Genomic DNA, 25421 nt, shown 5'->3' on the forward strand with positions numbered 1-25421 from the left:
CCTCTCTTTTAGTAAGTCATGCCTGCCTTATGATGCCTGTTGTTCATTGTTCTCCAGCCTTAGAATCCATCACATTAGGGGTAGGGACACTTTCATTAAAACAAATAAAGAGAAACATATAACAGAAATCACTGAAACAATTAATTTCCCTGACAGTTAAAAAATATGATCCACGTATGAGGAATATTAGGCCCAAAAGGAGCCAGTTATCCCTTGATGAATTAGACCTGTCTAGAAATTCAAATTGCCCCAAGTACAAGGTCTGCCCAAGCCCATTCATCCATCAGAATTCCCTATGTTTTGAGATACAATCTGAAAAGTTTCCTAGATTCGAACACTGGGAATCACTGGGGCCGCTTTCTCTCATTCTCATTTCAAAGGCAGTGATTAAAGTGCTATCAGTAGTATGGAAATATTAATACAGTCCATAGAAAAGATGGAAAAGTGCAGTCACTTAAGATGAACAACTCAGTTGTGCTGCCATTTTATGAGGTTGTCATGCTTTGAGAAATTATATGTTCTGACTAAAAATAATTTTTCAAAGTCCAAATTTTAAAAACACCACTAATAGTCTTGTGTTTTAAAAGCTAGAGGTACTGAACTTTTTAAAATTGGTCCTAAATACATACTGCATCATTTTATACTAAACACATAATACATTATTGTACAATTAGATTTAATAGTTAGAATAGTGTATACTCCAGATTTTTTACACTGGGCTTTAAGTTAAAGAGCTGGTTTGTCTCACATACTATGTATCTATTCAATGCACAGACGCTTTTTAAAATAATATAAACTCCCCTATATTAGCCTGTCATAATGATCCCTGTAAATATGTGTTTACTAGCTTTATTGATAACTGTTCTAACTTAAGGACAAATTCAGACAACAAACATGGTGTATGAATACAACAAGTTCATTTCATGAGCAATGATATGGAATATTATAAAGAATAGAAATCATCCCTTGGTTTTCAACAATATTTATTGAGTTCCTCCTAGATGCTAGTACATTTGTTATATGACCTTTAATTTTAAATAACTCAACTATACCCATCTACTTATTTAGTACTCTCAAAACTCACATATTACAGTGTGCATTTTACAGAAGAATACGCAGACACCAAGAGGGTGTGTGACCTGCTCAGGATTACCTTGCAACATAGGGTTGGAGCCAGGAATGGAGATATGCAGGTTTCAGCCTAGCTTTACTAATACAAATATACCTCATTGGCAGGTTCAAATGTTCCACATAGTATCTATATTTGTAAATTAACTTAATTCTTAAATTCACTAGGTGGCGTTACTCTTATGAACTCTACAGTGACATCTGTGGTAATATAAATACATAAAATGTGTACTCTGTAAGTAGTCTCCTTACATTGGAATTTCTAAAAACAGCTACTCTATGTAACGTCTTTCTTTAAATGTTAGATGCAATGGGAGTAAAAGCAAATTAGGTTTTGTATTAAGCCAGGGTAAAGTTGTAACCATGAAGTGGCAGAACTTTTAAGCACTTTTATGTTGTTATTTTTCACAGCATGAAGACTCATCTCATCCAGAAGAGAAATATTCTTTATCCATTATACAGAGGACAGCAGGTGTAGTAAAAATATATTAAGTACAATAAAAACCTAGCACTCTAATAATATATTAGTAAATATTCCTTTGTTTTGTAGCAAATCTTTTAAATAGAAAACAGCTCCATTATTTTAATTAATGAAAAATAATGATTCCTTTATTTCTAAAATTAAAGGCCCATGAAATTCATGCCCCTCACAAGCACCATATGCTTCAACCATCTCCTCTGAAGTTGTGATAATAGACATATTACAGAAATGACAAAAACTCAAAAAGGAATTTCTTCTGAAAAACACATTTTCAGATCATTTAAAATGAATTAACGGAAAGAGAAAACTCACAGAAGAATTACTATCCAGTCACTAATAATCTGAACTATTCAGAGTTTAATAGAGTTAATCATCTTTTTAACAAAGAGCCTTTCCATATTTAACAAGTGACCCCGAGGAGGACGTGGACACAAACAGCTGTGCATTACCAGAACTTTATAGAGGTGATGAAAACAAAGAAAAGGAAATCCACAGCAGTGACTAACCACACTGTGCATTCAAAAACAATGACCACACTGAAATTCATTAAGGAGGTAGTCTGTTTACTTAGGTTTGAACAATAGATGGTATGTAACCCCAACTTCTCTAATCCCTCTTTTGTTTAGCTTCAAATAATCCTTTAGTTGCCTATATTATAATATTAATATTATAGTAATGTGACTATTAGTATTAATAATTGATACTTAGAACAAAAAGCAGAGAGCTGAGATTCAAAGACTTAATATTAAGGAAATATTTCTAAATGTGCTGTATATTCTGTATTCGCAAGCATTTTTTTAATATGAAAATAATATATGAGTTTAACAATGGCTAATGATTAGATTCTTTCACAAAGAAAAAATATCACTTCCACACAGGACAAAGAGTTATGCAGGAGTTAACCATACTAATGGTGAACATACTGATGTTCTGGCTTCCTTAAACTTATTAACTGCCAAGCAGATGTTTCGTTGTTTCTTTTTTTTCCCAAGTTTTCTCATTTGCCAAGTTTTAACTCAGAATGTATTTGTACAATAAAGTCAAAGTAATTTCATTAGAGAAACTTGGGCACAAAAAAAGCAAGGCAGTGAGATACATATCTTTTCTTCTCTCAACATAAACAAATTACAGCAAACTTTGATTGAACTGCCAGCAAAAACTTTCATTTCACTGACGGGGAAAATTCCCAGCAGCTGCACACAACTGCAAGGCGATCAGACAGATGCCGCCGAGTGGAGGTTGATCCCGACACAAAACTGAGTCCTGTGTTCCCAGAATTGAAAGGAGTTGCTACCCCTCGACAGACTTCCCAGACACTTGACAGCATGCCAGATCAGTGCATCAGCTGTCACTGCCAGCCACGATTTAACTATTCTTGAATAAACAATAGAAAAACAAACCACCAAAGTGTCAAACTAAAAGTCGTATCTATTGTCTCTGACAAAAGCAGCTTCCTCATTGAACCCTGTGATGTGTCATACCTGTAACTAGAAACTCCATATAGCGTTGCCATGTAGATACTAAGAACTATGCACATATTCGTGCCCAGTAAAGGAATGACAAGGGAACTTTGAAATTCTCAATGGCTGGCCACTGACAATGCTACATGTCAAGAATGGAGCAGTCTCCTACCTGGAGCCCTCTTCGTCTTAGAATGCTGGACTCATCCATCTCACCCTCTGCTTTCTCTGAGCCTCTCACAACAGTCTAGCCATGCTGTACTACCTCTACTTCGGCACGCTAATTCAGAGCCCAGCAGCTGCTAAACACTTACATCACGCTCTAGCTGATTGGAGCCCAGAGTCAGCTGGTCCAGCTTAGTTATTCACTCCAGCAACTTCGGAGATCACGGATGCTTGCAGTTCGGTGGGAGAGAGCAGCAAGTGGGCTCAGACACCTAATGCATTTATCCAGGCAGAGGAGGCTCTTGCTATTAGACAGGAAATTGTGAGATCCTTGTTTTCTCTTCTTCAAAATGCTGGCTGTAGTATTCCAGGAGACCACTAAATGGCTTTTGGCAGTAGCTTTGGGTCAAGCCCCATCTGAAGCAACTATAAGGTCACAGTGGCTAAGTAAATCAGTGGTGACAGACACCTCTGTAAAAGACAGCCGCTGATTGGGATGGTGAAAAACTAGGGCACAGCTGGTCAGCCAAGCAGCACCACTATGCCTGGCGCTCATCTCTTCTGAAGGCATCAAAGAAAACAAAAATGTAGCAGAACACACATGCTGCCTGCAAACCCGAAAACGGAGGGCTCAAGGCAGCTGCTCTCCAGCCACCGAACCCTTTACACCTCCCAGCGTGAAAGCCCATTCATTTACATAAATACCTGCCAGTCAATTCCTAGCCCAAAGACAGAAACAGTTTAGATTTTAATTTCCCTCATGATAATAACTTAGTTCTGCTGATACCTGATCAAAATGTAAAAATGGGGGGTGGGGGAGGATTCTAAGAGCCATCATTAGTTGGAATATTTAACCTATGTATAGTCTATAAGCAGCTAAAAAAAAAAAAAATTCCCATCATGTGCAATTTCACAGTCTGTTTCAGCTTGTTTACTCCGCTCATCCTCATCTTATTTCAATTGAAAGCAACCAAGAGATGAATATTAAGTTTTCATTACTGGCATGGCACAGGAGTAACAACATACGACACTACCAATTTACAATAAATTATTCCTCCTTGGTGTCTATTCTAAAGATATGTAAATTGAGAGAATAGTTTGATCCTGAGAGAGATACAAGGACTAACAGTACTTTGTCTAAGAACTACCTCTTTCACTCTATCCATCAGAATAATTATTTTTCTTGAAAGTTAGGAAGACAGGTATAAACATTTTTTTAAATCACTAACTCCTGGATTTTACTTAACCCAGTTATCTAGTGATGTTTAAATGTGGGAGAGGGGAAGGAAGTGTCTAGCTGTTCCCTACCCATTCACCTGCTATTCCACTCGTTTTCCATCTCTTTCTGTCTGTCAACACACTATTAGGCTTGCTATCAATTGATTAGATTATGTCATTAAAAATAGCTCAGGGATTTATGAATCTAACCACTGAGGAAAACTAATTGCATTTTATGTTCCCAAAAGGTCTTTGCGTACATCTCCAGACATACAAAGAGAAGCCTGTCAAGAAATGCCACACCTAGCAGAGAAAGGTGTCAGCGTATTTTTCCACTTAGGCATGTTCATTTCATACCACTTAAGTAAGAAAGCCCCAGAGAGATTTTAGCTCTTGCTTATATGTGGAGGAGTAATAGCATCTCTAATGCAAAACACAGCACAAAAACTAGTCGTTCTTCAAGTCAAAGTGTATCAACAAATTCTAGCACAAATGAATTTTTTAAAAAGATTTTTAAAACTATGTTTTTGTTTAAATCAAAGGACAAAATAAACAAAAACCACCTAAGAGAGGGAGAAAGGGCCAGCCTTGTTATATCTTTTGGCAATCTGTAATGCTGGTGGAGAACAGACCCCAACCTTCACAGGCTCACCTGCACTTGAATCTGTTCCTGCAAAGAAAAAATCTGGCTCTTCAGTGAAAACAAAGGGAATGATAGTTGTTGCCTGCTTTCTCCCTCAAGTCACCCTCCTGAGGGAGGAGCACAAAAAGTTCCCTGAATGTCAAGAGCTGTTTTAGACAAAGCCTTGGCAGCAGCTCCAAATATATTTACCAACTTACAGTGTCATTGCTATCTGCCCACAGACGCAAAAGGAAGTTCTGACTGATTTTGGAAAATATCTTGACCCAAGAAGCTCAATTTTTATAAGCAAAAGTCAAGCATGGTGTACACACATACTCTTCTACTCTGAGGACAACCATCTTCATTGTGCTGGTCCTTCTAGAAAAACCGGGGTCGCCGGGCGCGGTGGCTCAAGCCTGTAATCCCAGCACTTTGGGAGGCCGAGGCGGGCGGATCACAAGGTCAGGAGATCGAGACCATCCTGGCTAACACGGTGAAACCCCGTCTCTACTAAAAAATACAAAAAACTAGCCGGGCGAGGTGGCGGGCGCCTGTAGTCCCAGCTACTCGGGAGGCTGAGGCAGGAGAATGGCGTGAACCCGGGAGGCGGAGGCTGCAGTGAGCTGAGATCCGGCCACTGCACTCCAGCCTGGGTGACAGAGCAAGACTCTGTCTCAAAAAAAAAAAAAAAAAGAAAAAAAAAAGAAAAACCGGGGTCTAGAGAAGGACACCAAGTTCCCACTACAGAGAAAGAGATGGGGGATGGAGGGGTCATGGGGGGACAAACCAATTTCCCCCTTGAAACACAAATTAGGTCATCAGGAGAACAAAACAAAACAGGTAGAGAGAGAGCCCAGAAGTATCTTTTCTGTGACCAATCGTGTAAGCTTGTTGGAAGCACTATCAGAAGACATTTCGAGGACACACTGTCAAAATGTCAGCTGACGTGCGTGCATCTTAGGCACTCTGCGGCTCGAGGTGTTTGGGAGGTGGTGGAAGTGACAAACGGGAATCTGGCTAAGGACAAAAAGTATGTTTCTTAACAAAGGAATATTCTGAGATAAAGTCTAAGTGAGTGTTCCACCATTAACTAAGTCTAAAATGAGGATTATGACCATCATACCATCAAATCTAGTATGAAAAAATATCGATTACCTGTCAAAATGTATCATTTTGAGAAGTGATACACATACATTTTAAAGAAATAAAACCAGCCAGAGGCAAAAACATTTGGGACAAAAATGAAAGGCTGCTGAAAAATAACATCAAGCAATAATGGCTTAGCGGAGGGAATAGTAAAAGGAAAATTGCTACATTTACCCTTTGCTATATATTTTCTCATCAAGATAAGCCATGTGTTAAAATGCAATAAAAACTTCAAATGATGACACTATTCACAGGTAATAATTAGGATCTAGCCTAATTTCCATTAATAAACTCATTTTTCCTGCAATTTTATACCTTCATGGAATATGTTCACAATATTGTAAGTCAATTCACAAAGTACCAGCCTCAATATGTATTGCTTTTACATGTGTATTCAAATCATAAAATCTGGTAGGCTTTGTCATTAATTGTAATCTAAAGCCAGGGCTTTGTAGTATTTCTTTAAAATAAAATTATTTGTATGGATACACCACATGCCCACTCTATTATAGGCATAATTTACTTCCTGGAATACTCAAAATCCATGGTCACTGTCATAAAGGTCAAATTTAAATTTTAAGAATTATTGCAATTAAATGGTTTACAGAAACAGTAACAACTCCAAATACCAACTGAGAAAAACCAGTGGGAAAGAAAACGTCTGGTTGAACATATTTCAAAAAAGCGTACATTAAGATTTTGTAATATTGTCCACAGTGATGTTTGGTACAAGGATATGGGTTTGTCCTCGATTTACACGGCCAGATATCTTTCACGTGCAGTCATGTGCTACATACTGACATTTCAGCCAATGATGGGCCACATATATGATGGTGGTCCCATAAGATTATAATAGGGCTGAAAAAATCCTATTGCCTAATGACATCTTGATGATCCTGACTCTGTGTAGGACTAGGCCAGTGTGTGTGTGTGTGTGTGTGTGTGTGTGTGTGTGTGTGTGTGTGTCTTAATTTTTAACAAAAAAGTTTGCAAAGTTAAAAAATACATTTTTAAACAGAAAAAAGCTTAAAGAATAAGAATATAAAGACAGAAAAATATTTTGGTACAGCCACATAATGTGTGTTTTAAGCTAAGCTATCATATTGCAAAATAATTCAAAAGTTTTTAATATTAAAAAGTTTATAAAGTAAAAAGGTTACAGTAAGCTAAGGATAATTTATTATTGAATAAAGAAAAATATTATTAATAAATTCAGTGTAGCCTAAGTGTACATTATTTGTAAAGTCTACAGTAGTACACTGCAATGTATGAGGCCTTCACATTCACTCACCACTCACTCATTGACTCACCCACAGCAACTTCCAATCCTGCAAGCTCCATTCATAAGTGCCCTATACAGATATGAAATATCTTTTATATTGTATTTTTAAGGTACATTTTCTATGTTTAGATATACAAATACTTGCCATTGTATTGCAACTGACTACGTATTCAGTACAATAACATGCTGTATAGGTTTGTAGACTAGGAGCAATAGGCTATACCATCTAGGTTTGTGTAAGTACAGTCAGTGATGTTCACACAACAATGAAATCACCTAGCAACACATTTCTCAGAACATGTCCCTGTTAAGTGACACATGTCTGTACTTAGAAATAAGTTATCTCTTTTCACTAGTTCTGTGTTGGTTACCCCAAAGTAAACAAATCTTCTGATGTTACCCATTCTTCAGCAACTGAAATGTTCATCGAGGAAGTACTGTGAGGAACAGTGGAGGCGTTCCCACTCCACTCCACTCCACTGGCCTAATCCAGCCCCATCTGGCAGCTCTCACTGAACTGCCTACCCAAAAGTCATGGGAGCCGAAGTTGGAGGGCAGTGGAGAGGATCGTCCTCTGGTAAAGATGTTGTTTCTCCCACCACACTAGCCAGAAGGAAGAGTGACAGAGGAGTGATAGAGAGGAGTACCACTGTGTTGCCCTGTCCCTCATCCCACCAGTCAGAGTTCTGGGTGTGCTAGGAATGTGATTTCCAATACCATCACTACAGTTTGGGGTGGGATCTCTCCTGAACACCATCTTGCGTTAAGTGTGACCATGATCACTACTTCTCAACAAGGCAGACAGCCATAAAATAGATATCCCATTGGTTACTTGTAGACAACAGACCAAGGGTTCATATGTCTTTCTACATGTTCATTCAGAGGTAAGTCAATATGGCCAAGTGGATGAATATCTCCATTCATTCACTGATTACTTCTTTCCATTCATAGATAACTGCCAGTGGCCAATGAATATGTTGTATTAGATCATAAAAGATTACAAAGGAGAAACAGATGATTCATGAAAATACATACATCCATTATTGTGATTATAATATCTTGAATGCCAAAGAGCAACACAGCTGTGAGATTAGTGTCTACATTTAAATTCCTTCTTAATTTTTGTACTTTACTTTCCCTAATGTCTCACTTCTAAATATTAATAACAATGGCCAGCCGGGTGCCATGGTTCATGCCTGTAATCCCAACACTTTGAGAGGCCAAGGCAGGTGGATCACCTGAGGTCAGGAGTTCGAGACCAGCCTAGCCAATATGGTGAAACCCCATCTCTACTAAAACTATAAAAATTAGCAGGGTGTAGTGGCACACACCTGTAATCCCAGTTACTCAGGGGGCTGAAGCATGAGAATCTCTTAAACCCAGGGGGTGGAGGTTGCAGTGAGCCGAGATTGCACCACTGCACTTCTGCCTGGGTAACAGAGCAAGACTCCATCTAAAAAAAAAAAAAAAATGGCCAACATTTGTTGATCACATTACGTGCCAGTCATTGCTATAAGTGCTTTATATGTATCATCTCATCAAACCCTCACAACATGAGTGAGAAGCCATTATAATTCCCATTTCACAGATGAAGAATCAACACTCAGAGAAGTTAAATAATTTCCTTCGATTCCACAGCCAAGCCAAGGTAGGGGTGGTGTATTAGTCCATTTTCATACTACCTAAAAAAACTGCATGAGACTGGGAAATTTATAAAGGAAAGAGGTTTAACTGACTCACAGTTCAGCATGGCTGGGGAGGCCTCAGGAAACTTACAATCACAGCAGAAGGTGAAGGGGAAGCAAGCCACCTTCTTCACGACATGGCAGGAAGGAGAAGTGTCAAGTGAAGAGGGGGAGAGTCCCTTATAAAACCATCAGATCTCATGAGAACAGCAGGGGGGAAACGGACTCCATGATCCAGTTACCTCTATCTGGTCTCTCTCTTGACACATGGGGATTATGAAGATTGTAATTCAAGATGAGATTTGGGTGGGGACACAAAGCCAAACCATATCAGCTGGGATAGGATACCAACCTTGATCAGGTTGACTCCAGAGTTTGAGCTCCTAACACCATGCTCTACTGCCTCTTGGAGTTTAAACAGAGAAGGAAACAGTGATTTCAAAGTGAATTAATAATGTGAAAGGTGTCAGATCCTTTAGCTCCTGAGAAAAAATGAGCACATCATAAGTTGTCAATGGTCAGAGCACACCAGAAAGAGCATTCCAATCCCCAATTCTCTGAGCCATGTGCCTATAAAAGAGACAAGCAGCAGGGCCCCCAGCTACTTTAGAGGGGAAATTAGAGATACTCCCCTGGGCAGGAGGGGTGGAGGAAGAGGGCTGGTCAGAAACAGGCTTCTTTCTATTTTCCTCCTAAATGTCTCTGGGCCCCCACTCTGAGCTTGAACAACTCTTCATCCTTCTGACTTCAAAATTATACAGTCCTAAATATAACACATTTATTTACAATCAAGTGTATTCCACAAAACCAAGAGCACCCTTCCCATTGCCATGCCAGGCATAACACACATCCCTGCTAACTTGCAGGGGTTCTGACAGCTCTTCATTTTCTAGTCTGATGGTTTTTCTGGAATTTACCATGGAAGGCAACTCCTTAATTCTCTTTCCTTTTAGGTGAAATGACTCAGGGCAAGGCCACTCACTCTGTTCTGAGCAGTGCTGGGAAGAAAGGAGGAAAAACCCCAACTCTGACATCTGCCTTGATTTCCTGGAAGCCGTGCCTCCCCAGTGTACTTATAAGTACCAGGTGCTGAGAGCCAGTCCCTGTGCAGGCTTTGCCAAAGAGAAAGCTGGTAGGCTGGGCAAGTCCCTGAACTTCCTTGAGCTTTGGTTTCTCATCTGTAAAATGAAAATATTATGGGCTTATCATCAGGAAGCTGGGGAAGTGAAGAGGCAACCTTCTGGGAAATTGAGAAACTGGTTTCACTGCCCTCAAGGTAAAAAGGCAGCCCATGCCCCTCACTGTGGACACCTGGTGCCTCCCTACTGAACCCACAGTCCTGTCTCCTAACCCTCTATCCTCCTCCAGGCCATTACTGTCTCACCAAGCGTCTGCTTCACACAGCTGCTCAGCTACCTTCCTGGCTTTAAGGATCCTGCTCTGAACATGCTCAAGGCTGAGGAGGGCACCGAGGTTTCCCATCAGCCCCTCCTCAACACCAGTCTCCCAAGTCAGACAGCAGAGTTCAGAAACCAGTGATGAGCTGAGCCTCACATGCCTAAAACACACACTACAGCATTAATGTTCACACTGAGAACAGGTTAATTCCTCAGCTAACGTTGACATGAATCTTTATTACCATATAAAATTAATGCCATAACATTACAATATTACTGCCTGCTGTTATTAATGGCTAATCTTTAGGAATATTTACTATTCATTAAAGTAACATACAAATGAACCAGATATTAATTACCGTGTCATCAAAACTCAAAAGTAAAATGACACCTGGAAACAGGTTCCACACTATTTAAAGTGCCAGGTGATATTACACTCAGGAACAAATACCAAAGCCACAAATTTTCTCTCCCTATACTTTAAAATAGTCATTTGAAATTTTAAATAAAGTTCTAACCTCTAAAGTTAACAAAGGTAAAGACACAGCAGACACGTACTGTATATGTCTTTTTCTCACCAAATAAAACAGACTTTGAACCTGCCAGAAAGACTAAAACAAAGGGCAGTCTGCCTTCCAGGGAAAGAAGGAATTTTTTCCACTCCAAAGAAAAGAGAGTGTCTCATACCTTCCCACTGATAATACAACAAAGTCTGAATTTATCCAAAGAGGAGCATTTTCTAAAACACGTTTCATTTAGCAAAAATTGCAGGTGGGGTCAGTAGCGAGCATATGCCTATGAAATAAGCCACATCCCATGTTGCCTGCGTTCAGCTCTGTTTTCCTTCCCACCTGCAATCCTGAAGACTTCTTAAATGTATGCAATTGGTGATTTCTACAAGGTAACATGCATGATTTTGCTTAAGTCTTTTCACAAGAAAGCTATATTGCCTTGACGTTTGCATCATCTTTTTTTATCTAATTATTTCTGGCATATTAGCCATCAAATCACTACTGACAATATGACAGGAATCATGGTATTGAAAAAATTACATCCTAGGAAGAAATAATAAAATATAAATCACATACATAATTTTCTTTTGAACATTTTAACAATGATACCCTCATATACATATGAAATATAGCAGACTATCCTCATAAATGCCCTAACATCAATCACAGCAGGAAAATATTCTCTACTTTGCAAACACACGAATCCAACAAAATATAGCATTTCTAATAAAACTGGGTAATAGAACTTCATTTTTTTTCATACGAGAGTGTTTATGAAGATCTGATGATTGGAAATAGCTCCAATATATATTTTTTCAATTATGTCCCTTCCTGTCTAAATGATGCACAGCTAACACTGGGACCATGAACTAATATTTAGCAAAGTCCCATATGTCATATTAATATACAGATTAAGAAGGAACTAGATGAGTGAAGTGATGTTGGCAGTATTGCCATTGTATGATAACTATCCATTGCAGAAGCTTTAGAAACTCATATGTCAACATGTATATTTACTGAAGATAATACTAACGGCATCATCTAAGCATTTTATGAGCTTCTGAAACAGAGATTCCTACAATTATCCCTAAAGTGAAAAGATGCACCTAGAGATAAAAGATCAAGGAAAATTATTATTTTTTAAACTTTGGACTCTATATTCCAAGTATAGCTACTACATCAGAGATTAGAAAAAGCACGTTCAGGCTATATATGTATTTAAAAATCCCACAGTGGCTGAGCGCAGTGACACATACCTATAATCCCAGCACTTTGAGGGACCAAGGCAGGTGGACTGCTTTAGCCCAGGAGTTCAAGACAGGCCTGGGCAACATAGTTTGTAATGTTTAAGAAGTGTGAAACCCCATCTCTAAAAAGGAAAAAAAAAAAATCCCACAAAAATTATCTGGGTATGGTGCTGTGTGCCTGTAGTCCCAGCTACTTGGGAGGCTGAGGTGGGAGGATCAATTGAGCCTGGGAGATCTAAGCAGCAGTAAGCTGAGATTGCACCAGTGCACTCCAGCTTGGGGGACAGAGTGAGACCCTGTTGGAAAAAAAAAAGAAAAAAAGAAAATCCCACAGTGAGGAGAAGCTAAGTTCTAGATTAAATGCACTGTTGCCTAGCCAAACTTCTCAAAAAAAAAAAAAAAAAAAAAAAGTAAACACGAAATGGAAAAGACTCTGGAAAATTTTCTAAGGCAAAAAACCAAGCTTGTCACCCTGGAATTTAAAATATGATTGACCAAAGACATACATGTTAACTAAAATTAGTATGGGATCCCTCGTGTGAATCAAGCATTCTTTCTTACATCTGTGTTTTTATATTAGACAGGCATTACAACTTAGATCTGAAGTGACTGTGCAAGCTGACTATTTTAAACCCTAAGTTTAAGATCATGTTTTCAGCCTTAGTCTACCTAGAGGCATCACCTTAAACTAATTCTAAGATTTTGACCACAAGCTTCACTCTGATCTTGTTTGCATTACACACACATAGCCAAGCACTTCTGGTGACTTTCACAGACACTGAGAGGCCAAATAGGTTTGAGAGGTATATATAATTTTTTTCTTAATAGCTAAGTTTCTTTCAGGTAGCAATGCAGAAGGCTAGATGTTCCCCCATGTATCTTGCTCGCCATTCCACTACTCCCTACATTTGGTTTGACTTCCTATCATCCTGTGCTAACATGCCATCCATTTCAGACACAAACAGAAATGAGGCTGCCACCTGCCAACTAGTTAACAGTTGAAAGAGAAGTGCTCCCTGAGAGTCTATCACAGAACACGGTAAGCAATGTGTGTTCCCTTTCTCTACGACATTAACTCTGTCTTCTAGCATCCCTTAAGTGGACTCTTTGTAACACAAAATGGGCTCCAGATTCTATCTCATTAATCCTCATCAGCTTCTTGAGAAGTGGAAAGAGAAGAGATCAGTCCAATTTACCAATGAGGAAAATGAGACAATGAGGTTCCAAGAAGAGCCCAAGGTCATGAAAACAGTAAAAAAGGCAGAGCTGACAAGAGAATTCAGGCTTCGTAGGACAGAACGCAGGGCCGAGGCGGCCGCCATGTTCCTGAACACCTCCCCTTCTTCCTGCACTTTGGTCGTCCTCCTCATCACCACTGCAGCAGCAATCCAAGGGCAAGCGCTGCCCTGTAGAACTTTCAGATAGACACACAAACGAATAAAAAACCAAATGTGCCCGTACCCACGCATACATATGCATATAGTGGGAGAAACAGAAGCATTAAGCGAAGATCAGACCAAGGAGATATATACATAGGAAGAAGTCACATTAAGCACCACCTGAGGACACAGGATTTGTATTTATCTAGTTGAGCAAAAGGATGTGGAAATTACAATGCTTAAACTACAAGGGCACAGACCACAGTGAAATCTGTTCTTTTTTTTAAATTTTTAGTAGCAAAGTTCCTCTTTATACTACAAAACCACAGAGTCGAGCATCAATACTCAAAATACCATATGATTCTTGGGGTCAGGGTATACATTGAGCCCATGGCTCTTCCCCAAGACCCTGATGAGCAGCTGCTCTCTCCTTTGCCTTTCTCCATCTCTTAGTTCAAGAAAAACAAACATATGTCTAGTTTTCTTAATAACATTTTAAAATTATGAAAGTAATAGATGTCTACGGCAGAACATCTGGAAGATACAAGAACACCCTAAAGTCATATCTAATTTAAATGAGCAATGATTTATAACCAAAATGTTCATGCACTCTTACGTATACAGGACCTGGAAACTTCTATTAAAAGTTATCTTTAAAATAGCTCTTAAAGTAAAATTTAAGGATGGCTTTCTTTAACCGAAATCCATTTACAACAGACTTTCAAAAAATGACAGTAGATGTTTTAAGAAGTTTGATCTTTCTGGAAGTTGATTTAACTTCTTGGATTTATTGTTTCTCTAGCTTATACAAGAATTTAATAGGGGCTCTAGCACATTATCCTTAAAAATCAAGGCAATCTATCTCAAGTTTTATACACTGATATAAAGTCCCTCTGTTCTGTTAGAAATCCCCAGCTCATTCATTTATATTCATTAATCTTAATGATACCATTAATGCACAATGTGTTTCACAGAAACTAATTGTATTTTGCCAGAATCAAACATTCACAATTATGCCTCCCATTATCACCTAATAAAATAAAATTTAAAAACTCTCAGGCACGTCAATGAATATTTTGGTATATTAACTGATTTGCATTTTTAATGCTATAATAAATTGAGCAGATTATCATCAATTAGACAAATACTTTTCTTTAAGTAAGGCAATGGGGAATAATTTTGTAAGAAATTGACAGCACTTTACTCTCACTTCCTTCGGCTTTATTGAATATAGGCTTAGCCCTCTTTGTCCCCTTATCTAAAGCTGGCTTTTGTGACTCAAGCTAATACCACACAACAGAACATATTCCTCTTTAATTTTATATACTTATCATTGCTTTAAGCAATGACAGGAGATTAGGGAGTCAATGTTTTTCAAGTAAGGGAGAAATATCTACCTGGGCAATAAAAATGCCTTAAGTCAGAAATACATGAATCGATTTGTTTAAATCACTGTATCACTATTTTGTTTTATCCCCTTGATTCAAAAACCAATCATTAAATATCTACTATGAATCAGGCATTACGACGGATGTTGAGAATAGAAAGAAGAAAACGGCTCAGTCCGACCAGAATGCAGTCATGGGGTCGCAAGACACATAGATAAACAAACAAAATACAAGGAGATAAGTGGAGACGCGGGGACAAGATCCTCCAGGTGCTGGTGGGGCAGAAGCACTGAGGAAGGGAATAACTCAGAAGGGTGGGTAAAGAGTAAGGGCACGTTTGAGAGAGGAGGTGAACAGAGTCCAAAACAGCAGTTCTCAAATTTATCTGCACATTAGAATCACTGGAGGGTATTTTATAAATTTCAAAAAAAAACTAAGGCCACAAACAGGCCAATTAAATCACAATCTCTGGAAGTAAGTGGTTTCTGAAGTCACGCCAGGTGATCCCCAAGTGGAGACAAGTTTAGAAATCCCAAGTCTAATGGAAGCAGAAATTCTAAGTGGGCTAGAAGACGATGGGGAGCTAGGGGAAGCATGCCAAGCCCGGAGAGCAGCATGTGCAAAGGCAAACACGAGTAATGGAGCTGAAAATGCAGTGTGATGGCAGCCAGGGTACAGTGGGCCTGGCTCCTTAAGGCAGCCATTCTCTCCAACCTCAAACCATCCTGGACTTTGATACCCGTACAGGTCTACAAAACCAGACCCCACAAATTCTGTCCATTTCCTTCTTTCCAGGTTCGCAGAGTGTAACTTCCTTCTGCTTACTACACTCTTAAATAAAACAGCTCAAATACCTAAAAGACTTTCCTACTATGTTCCTATAATATTTATCATAAATGATTATAAAACTTGAGGAAAGGTGAGGGGATGAGAGAGGTGACTGATGAGAAACAGAAGGGAAAGGAAGCACTGATTCCTGTGGCCGTGAACAGGGGTGTCCAATCTTTTGGCTTCCCTAAGCCACACCGGAAGAAGAAGAATTGTCTTGGACCACACATAAAATACACTAACACTAACAATAACTGATGAGCTTAAGAAAAAAGAAAAAATCACACAAAAAAATCTCATAATGTTTTAAGAAAGTTTACAAATTTGTGTTAGGCTGCATTCAGAGCTGTCCTGGGCTGCGAGTTAGATGAGCATGCCATAAAATAATATGACTTTAATCTCTTTTCACCAAAGACTAGCATTTGCATGGAAAGGCAAGGCACTTTTCCTTAATCTTCCTCTAAAATTGAAGTTCGATGAACTGGATAAGTCCTATCTATATTGGCTTTACTAAACACATTACATGACTCAATTATTAAAAGCAAACAGGTTCCTCCTTCTTTTCCTCCTTGAGGTTTCTCTAATGCCACCTGAACACTGGTGATGATTCCAGACTTTACCTGACAACCCTGAAAATGTGTCACCACTCTCCTCTGGGACAGCAGGTAAGGACGTTTGTGAGGAGCCTGTTAATTGTATACTTCAACTGTCCTCTAAAGAAAACTGGATTCAAAAGGATGGATGTATTCTGTTTTACCTACAGACAAACCTAATAAATTAAATCTGATTCTTATTGGTAAAGCGATACCCTAAGTCATCAGAAATAATACCAATTTCTTTAGGGGGAAAAAATATAATAAAATATGAATACTTCACCAGAAAGCAGAATTTTTTAAAAACGTTATTTGTCTTCTGAAATACAAGTAAAGCAGTCCCCCTTCCGCTCTAGGGGTAAGTTCCAGGATGCCCAGTGAATGCCTGAAACCACAGATAGTACCAAACCCCATATATACTGCTTTTTTTCTATTAAAATATATATGTGTGATAAAATTTAATTTATAAATTAGGTACAGTAAGAGATTAACAACAATAAAATAGAACAATTATAACTATGCTGTAATAAAAGTCATGTGAATGTAATCTCTCAAAATATTGTACTGTATTCACCTATTTAAACCACAGAAAGTCAAGCCTCAGATAAGGGGGAACTGTGTTCCAAATTTCACTACTCAGTTTTCAGAAGGGATACTTGGATTAAGAAGTAGAAATGTTGCTTCCTATATATGCTTCTAAAGAAGTATCTTTAAACATTTTGGTATAAAAATCATAACTAATACGTGCTCAGCATGGAGTTATTCCTTTAGCTATGTTTAGTTGTGCATGCAATAAGAATTACTGATAATGCATTCTAGCAACATGAAGTCTATTCCTTCAAATGTAAGTTATACCTAACCCATTCCACTACTTTTTTTAAAAGTTACTGGTAGGAATCCCTCTAGCTCAAGTATGCACCATTTTCAGAACATAATTCAAATATATAAACCTAGGATGTCTGAACGTCTTCCATGCATTATTCTATATACTCAGAATGCTAGCAAAATTAACAGCATTCTCTTACTTGTGGCAGTGATCTACAGCCCAACTTTTGTGGGGAAAAAAAAAATCTCCGGGAAACATCATAAAGCTTTTTAATTTTAACCAGTCTATTAGCATTTAAAAAGTTCTTCCTCGCAATTTTGTTACAATGAGAGAATTAGAAGGTTTTCTTCCTCCAGTTGAATTAGTGAATCACCTTGCACACAGGGCATACCTTTATCTCACACGCTTGACGGATCCATCTTTTAAAAAATCCCCAACATTTTTACCTCCATCCCTTGCAAAGAAGATTTGCTGATGTGCCACCTAGTGGACAAAATACCACCTCCATCAGTGCACTTCACCTTGTCTCTGGAGCTGAAGATCAGAAGAAATATATTTCAGAGGATCATCGAATGAGAAATGCGGAGCCTGTCCCATCAAAGGTGCTCTAGAAGGTGATGCTCTGAATGAGCCAGAAGGGAGTGCTGGCCTCTTTTGCACACCTGTGGCTGCTCCTCATGCTTGATTAGGTGCGAGGGAGGTAGCCAAAGGTGAAAAAAGCCCCACAACAGGACAATGCTTGCCTGAGGCCAGGATGAAAGTGATCACCTCCCTCTCATGTTGATGACCAAGCACCGAAGAGCTCCCTAGCACTAAGGAGGCACAGTAAGCAATCCTTTACTTTTTCCCAATGCCATAAGTTTGAAGTACATGTTGATCATAAACAGGTTATTCTGATTTCATAATTTATTACTAGGACAGGTAATATCACAAAACTGAAAAATATCGCCTTCCCTAAGGTCCCAGGGGAGAGAGAAGGAGCCAAACAGCATAGTCTACTCCTGAGAAGTGGCCCCTGGAGGCCCATTCCTCTTCTTAACCCACACAGGTCCCTGGGATTGGGTGAAGCAGAAAGTGTTCAACTCCTCTCTCCTAACTTTCCAGAGATGAACAGACAAGCAGGATAATTAAAGACCTTATCACACTATCTCATGTTCCCAGTAACCTTCCAACAAAACAATTCTGAAAGCAATGTAAGAGTGCAGAATACATTTCTTATTTTGTCTCCCCATCAAACTACTAGATTTGCATCTAACATTCCTTCTTTCACAACTAAATACTATTTCCTATGGTCTCATTTTTCTGTTTCAAGCTGTCAGAAATAAAAATTCCAGGTTCAGAGCTAAAACCACCTATTTCTTCTCAGTAGGTGAAATATCTACTCAATGCCATGTAATTAGCAGTTTTATAAAACTGACACTTGAGTACCAATCTCCTGCTTCTCCCATTTGGATAATTTATAAGTAAAAATACACGGCAATGTTGCAAGACTAAGAGAGATTTTGTTCAGAAGCTGCACCTGGAGGAAACTCTCCTGCATCTGCCTTTCCTAAGGGAGCAGAGAAGGCCAAAAAGTACAAGAAAGGCAACTGAACAGCTGGAATCTCTTTCTGGTTCTTCCGCTACACTCTTGTATGACCATGGAAAACTCAGTTAATAAACTGTTTCCTTTCATTTGTCTTAGTTTCCTTGAAGGAGGGAAAAATATACTTGTCTGGTTTTACTCTCCAATATTTTAGTTTAAAAATTTTCAAACCTCCAGTAAAGTTGGAAGAATAAACATGCTTATACCTAGATTCAGCAAATGTGAATATTCCTCTAAAATTGCGATACATATTTGTGAAAATACACCCCAAACACATTTTTTCAATTTAATAGAAAAGTCTTGAGATGAAAAGCTCCCCAAAAGAAGGTGATAAAAGATTAATAACTATATATTGAGCAAGATTTCCTAAGAATATTTTTGTCAGGAATTAGATTTCCTTAAAAGCTCCTGGAATGCAACAGCATTCTCATTAACACTTTCCAGGAAATGCTTCCATAAGAAAGGCTGGTCTTAGCTGAATCCTAGAAACATTCCACTTCGGCGCTGGAAACCATGGGTTTCAAATGCTCCATTTTAGTGATGTGTAAACTGAGCCCCAGTGATGCTGCTTCTTATCAGCTAACTTTTTATTTCCCATAAATAATACACTTCTAAACTACAAGAGAGGTGGGGACTTCAGAATGAAAAGGAGAGAATAGGGAAGATGGGAACGGAAGGGAGCAGGAAGAGGTAACCACACGTGGTCAAGAGCAGCAGCTCCCAAAACCCACAGACAGCGCCCCACAGTACACAGCATTACTACGTACCAAGGGCAATGCAGAAGAGCTGTCCGTCTCAGCAAACCACAGCCTTCTACTCCACTCCCAAATGTTCAAAATTCACACATTCCCCCTCAGTCCTACATCTCCCTAATTCAACAGTCTGACCCACTTCACACAATGCAAGCATTGCTCTTTATCCACTTTGTAGATTATGCTATTAATGTTTCTTCTGATTATTTCCTAACACAGGTTCTATCGGAGCCAAGATTTGACCACAGCAATGAAGCTGTACCCGTGTGGTTCTGCAAGGTAACCCACCTTTCTAAGTAAACACAGGCAGGGGCTCTCCTGAGGACAGACAGTAAGTGTTCTGTTTCCTGGGCCATGTTTCAAGGTTTTGTGTTAGCGATGGGATTTCCTCTGTTATTTTGGTCTTCTACTCAAGAAATGCAAAGGCTTTTTGTTCATAAAACTATCTAAGGCCATTTTCACAATCCTTAAATCGATAAAAATAATTCAGCAGCAGAATATTAATTTTCAGTAATGTATCTTCTATTGATTATTTCCTTGGCATACTTCCTGGTCTGGTGTGGCTCAGCGGTCAGCTCTGTACCCAATGGCTGTGTGATAATGAGACTTATCGATGGCCTTCTAATGCATACGATTTCACCATTATCCAACTTGCCCGTGCCAGCCTTGCATCATGTTGTTTGTGGTTCTCTCCCTCCTGACCCAAACACGGCCCTAGACCACGGCTAAGAAGCAGTTTACAGCCATCAATTGCTTCATTTGTAAAATTAGGGCACTCATGTACTCCTCTGTAAAATACTTGGAGATGTTTTGATAAATTATAGCCAAGGTACACAATTCCAGTATTGATTCCTAAAGTCACCAGGTTCTCTACCCACCCCTGCTGCATTTGCAGCTATCCTTTAAATATCTTTTCTCCTTTCTGAGGAAAGCATCCGAAAACCTGACAGGTACCATTATTTAGAGTGTGCACTGCCTTCATTGTTTGAGAGTAACAGGTCAAACTCATTTTCATTGCCCGTTTGCTCCCTTTAAATGCGAGTGCGCTAGGACCCAACAGATGGCTAAATCAAGATGTTTACCAGATTAGACTTTCTTGACATGACTGACTACTAAAAAGCTTAAGATAACAGATGTTAGCCTACCCAGAATGTATCATATGTTCTATCAAGACATCAGAAATATTCCTAGGCTTTCCCCAGCTAGGAAATGCAACCAATTTATTTGAATAAAAACAAAGAAAAGTGGCAAAGAAGGGGACTGGGTAGAGGGACCAAGAACCTATTTACCAGTCTTTCCTGGATCATTTTCTCAGTTAAAGTTCTCATGTGTTTACATGAGTCTGTCCTTTAGGTATTTTTTTCATGAATATAGGCTGCTTTTTATTTTTCCCTCCTACCCAAAAATGATGTCATTAAAAACAAAAAGCAGAGTGCTGTCGCAGAGTAATGTATTACCTTCACTAATATGCAAACAATCAAGCTGCATGTGGCCATAAGCTGTTTATTCCCGGCCACAGCCAGGCTAGGATTCCTCAGCAGCAGAGCTGAGAGGCAGCAGAGCGTTACTGACATCTCTCTCTGCAGTGCTCAGAGGCCAACTGTGAGGGAGCCCAGGTGGCCGCACAGGAGAGGCCAACATGAGCCACTTCTGCCTGGCAGATCCTCCAAGCCTCTGTCCGGCTCCTGTGCATGCCTGGCTCTGCTCTATTCCAGAATGCCATTGCCCGAAAAGCCCCCAGTGATGTTTTTCCTGCAAACAGTCTCCACTTAAAAGAATAGAGGGAAAGGATGTGGTCATTTTGCAAAGTGATAGCAGCATTATCAGAACTTCTGCTTTCCCAAGGAAGTCCTCTGGGGGACTCAGCAGACACTTTCCCATCCTACTTTGCTACCCCCCTTCTCTGCTCAAGTTCAGCCACACGTATGTATCAAAATCTCTACATATGGCCAATACCCTATGACAGTCAGTAAAGCCTATGATGGTGCAGGGAAGGCAGAAAGAATTGCAGAGAGGAGTGGGGGTAGCAGCCCTTCCAGAACTGTTGCCAGTAGGCCCAATGCTGGCCACACTGGAGAAGGCGGCAGACAGCCCAGACACACCACTCCTCAGGGCAACAGATGCTTTGGTAGCACTCCTATTCATGCTTTTGGCCATATTAACTGGCTACTTACTTGTTCATCTGAGGACACAGCTAGAATAAATTTCCCAGCCTCCCTTGCAGTAGGTGTGGTCACGAGAATGAGTTCCAGACAATGGAATATGGGTAGATGTGTGCCACTCTTCAAGATCTGGCCCATTAACACTTCCCATGCACTCCTTCTCCCATATCCCAATCAGGGTGTCAACACCCAGAGGGACCTTGGAAGTGACATAAAGATGGCAGAATGTCTGTCAGCCTGAGTCCCTGAGTGACCATAGGGAATGGAGCATGGGCCTGCAAAAATGGCCTGTAGGTAAGGAAGAAACAAATTCTTTATATTAAGCCAGTGAGAACTTCAAGTGTATTTGTTACACCACCCATCATTTAATACAACACAACACACTCTAAGGCATTCTGATTAAACACCAGGAGAAGACTTACCTCACCAACTACAAATCCCTTTACAACTAAAAGTAATGGTGTGCCAAGCATTCTCACACTGGGCATCACAGAACTCACAGGCTTTAAAACTGTTGAGAGTCCACCCTCCAGGGACTGGCCAGACAATTTATACAATGGTGCATCTATGCAATGACTCTTCCACTATTAAAAAGGACACAGGAAAGTTGTATGTACTACTATAAGAGATCTTCAGATTAAGTTCAAAAGCAAGTCTCAAACTGTGTATACCCCATCTCTACTAAAAATACAAAAATTACCTGGGTGTGGTGGTGTGTGCCTGTAATCCCAGCTACTCGGGAGGCTGAGGCAGGAGAATCGCTTGAACCAGGGAGTTGGAAGTTGCAGTGAGCCGATATTGCACCACTGCACTCCAGCCTGGCGACAGAGCGAGACTCTGTCTCAGAAAACAAACAAAAAGTCATATATTTTAACTGTACATAATTTTTTTCTGAAACAAGAAACAAATAGTGATAATTACTCATAGGGAGAAGAAAGAGAGAAAGGAATCATTTTTTATTTTATACCTTTCTGTAATCTTGGGATTTTCTAATATTGTACATATTTACTTCTTATAAAAATGTCAATGGAGTAGCAACACTGTGGGCTACTTTTTTCTTTCTCATACATCCCTGTATTTAAAAAGCTACTGTGAAAATGTAAATCAGCAGCGATGAAGGAAGGAACACGACAACAGGATGACTGAACCTCTTCCCCCCAGGAAGATTATCCCCCAAATGAGGATGCTACAAGTTGTTGTTGATCGACTGCCAATCACAACTAGACAGTTCTGAATTTGTAATGGTGACATGGGTGACGATTAAGGCTCCTCTAGTTGATTAGAAAAGTGACACGTAGCAAGAACATTTCTAATTAGTGATCACTGTAGAAATGCCTTAAGGGCCAGCTCCATGTAAGTTTTCTCCCAGATGAATTCATACGTCTTTCCCTCTGAGTCCAAAGCCAACTGTCTGAACACCACATTTTGGGGGCTGGGGGGAAGTTCTGCTTCAAACTATGTAGAGAAAGGCATCAAGAAAGAAAAACGTAGAACGAGGGGGGATGTATACCTGCTGACAGGCAGCCACGGTGTAGTCAACAGTTAGGAATGATCCCTCCGATCCAAGGAGAAATTCTAGGTCTCATTTTTAAAATACCCTCAGAAAATAAATACCTCTTCTACCTCTACAGCTCCCAAAGAAGTGCTATACAAAAATGCTTCTTACAATTCAGAGTCTGGCTCATCTCTATTGCGTGGGCTTGATTTCCACGAAGGCAGGGAAAAGGCTGGCCTGGGACACAGGCACCGCCTCCAGTAGAACACAGGTGCCTCCTGAGCTGCTCCAGATTTTGTTTAAATCACCTGAACACGATTCCACCAGAACACAGAAGGTAAGGCAGAGAAAATACGTGTTTAAATATTCTGAGATAAATGTCTGTGCTACAGGATCAGGCACTACCAAATGCAGGGCAAAAGGATGCTGTGAATGCAGAGGTGTTTCTGAAGCACTCTCTGTGTCCCGGCCCTGATCTGGCAACGGCAGAGGACACAGAGACACAACCTTGGCTGGGCTTCAAGGAGTCCAAAGTTTCACGGGGGAACAGGTAGGTTAACAAAAAGTATAATTAGCCTAAAATTCCAACACAATACTACTTTTAAAAACAGAACATTCTTCTGTGCTTGATTTGACCTCTGCATTATCTTTAAATGTAAAGTATTCTGAACCAAAAAAACAACTTAATTTAGTTAATAGGGGCTATTTGACATGAATGTTAAACTGAATTGCTTAGAAAACCAAAACAGAGCTTCACAAGCCAGAGGGGCTGCCCAGCCTGCACAGGGCATGCCTACGAGAACAGGACCGGCCATTTAACACCTCACCTCCTTCATGAGACAGCAGCACTACCCACGAGTCCCCCTGAGCAGTCCTGTAAGAAACTACCTAACAAACTCAGGCTGCGGTGTCAAGCAATGCTCTTCCCAACAAAATTCCGCTGGACTGAACACGATAGAATGATTAGATTCATGTCTCTGACTTGGCGAGTTGAAGACTGTGACAGGGAAGCCGGGTAAAGAGTGTACTGGATATTCCACCTCAAGACTGTCTGCAGAGTTTCAAACACACGTGGAAGTAGAAGAAAGGGCAAGGAAAAACATGTGCAGTGAAGACCAGGGCGGCATAGTAAACATTATCCTTGGAGCGAGTCAACTGTTCTTTTCCATCATAGCCTCAAGGCAGAGGGAGGTGGATGCTGCCATCTAGAGATATCCAGGAATATCAGCTTTGATATCAATGCAGCCAACACAAAAGCACTGATGGGGGTGGAAGTGGAAGACGGCACAGTCTTAGGGAAGCGGCTGCCTGAGGGACACATTCTTTCCAGAACCAGGTCCTCGCCAGGTTTAGGGAGAGGGAGAGGAGGAAATGCCCAACAGACAGGGCACCTTCAGCCCCACGGTTCCCATGAGCATGAGAATGCAAACTCCTCCAAGCAGGGAAAGTGGGGCACAGGGAATTAGAGGAATGAGTAGGAAGAGATCAAATGTGGGAACGGTTAATGGATACACATAAAAATAGAAAGAATGAATAAGACCTACTATATGAAAGCACAACAGAGTGACTACAGTCCGTAATAATTTAATTGTACATTTTTAAATAACTAAAAGAGTATAACTGGAGTTTTAACATGAAGGATAAACGCTTGAGGGGATGGATACTCTTTCTCCATGATGTGATTATTACGCACTGCATGTCTCTATCAAAACATCTCATGTATCCCATGACTATATGTACCTACTATGTACCCACAAAAATTAAAAGCTTTTTAAACATTTAATGAAGATAAGAATGATGTGAGACATGGTACCCAGGACAAAGGGTTAGTACCTGCTACCACATGGAAGCTCTCAGAGTTCCACTGCCAGATTATGAACCACAGGAAAGGAAAACGGGGTTAGAGAGAAAGCCAAAGGCAGAAATTAGAATCACACAGGCAAGAAAACCAAGGAGATATGAAATTCAGCCCAAGACTGGCATCTTGGGGAAAACAGGAGATGTAATTTTTTTTAAAAAGTGCACATTTTCTATCACGTTACTAGGATGCACAAAAGGAAAATGTATGTT

The 25421-nt window shown here is 39.8% G+C and overlaps 1 protein-coding gene across 20 annotated transcripts in view; it reads right to left on the bottom strand.

Moving 5' to 3' along the window:
- LOC105475214 (microtubule associated serine/threonine kinase family member 4) overlaps positions 1-25421 on the bottom strand; it is a 577292-nt gene that overhangs the window by 345483 nt on the left and 206388 nt on the right. For 2 of the 20 annotated variants that reach the window (XM_011730308.3, XM_071098850.1), the window contains exon 1: positions 3242-5478. The exons of 14 other annotated variants lie outside the window; for them this stretch is intronic. In XM_011730308.3, the coding sequence (XP_011728610.2) occupies positions 3242-3280 (39 nt within the window). In that variant the 5' untranslated portion in view covers positions 3281-5478. Of the gene's footprint in view, positions 1-3241; positions 5480-25421 lie in introns of those variants that run through there. 4 more of the 20 variants (XM_071098853.1, XM_071098852.1, XM_011730305.3 and 1 more) reach the window with 3 other exon arrangements.

Source organism: Macaca nemestrina, chromosome 6 (assembly GCF_043159975.1).
Source record: "Macaca nemestrina isolate mMacNem1 chromosome 6, mMacNem.hap1, whole genome shotgun sequence".
Classification (NCBI taxonomy): Eukaryota; Metazoa; Chordata; class Mammalia; order Primates; family Cercopithecidae; genus Macaca; species Macaca nemestrina.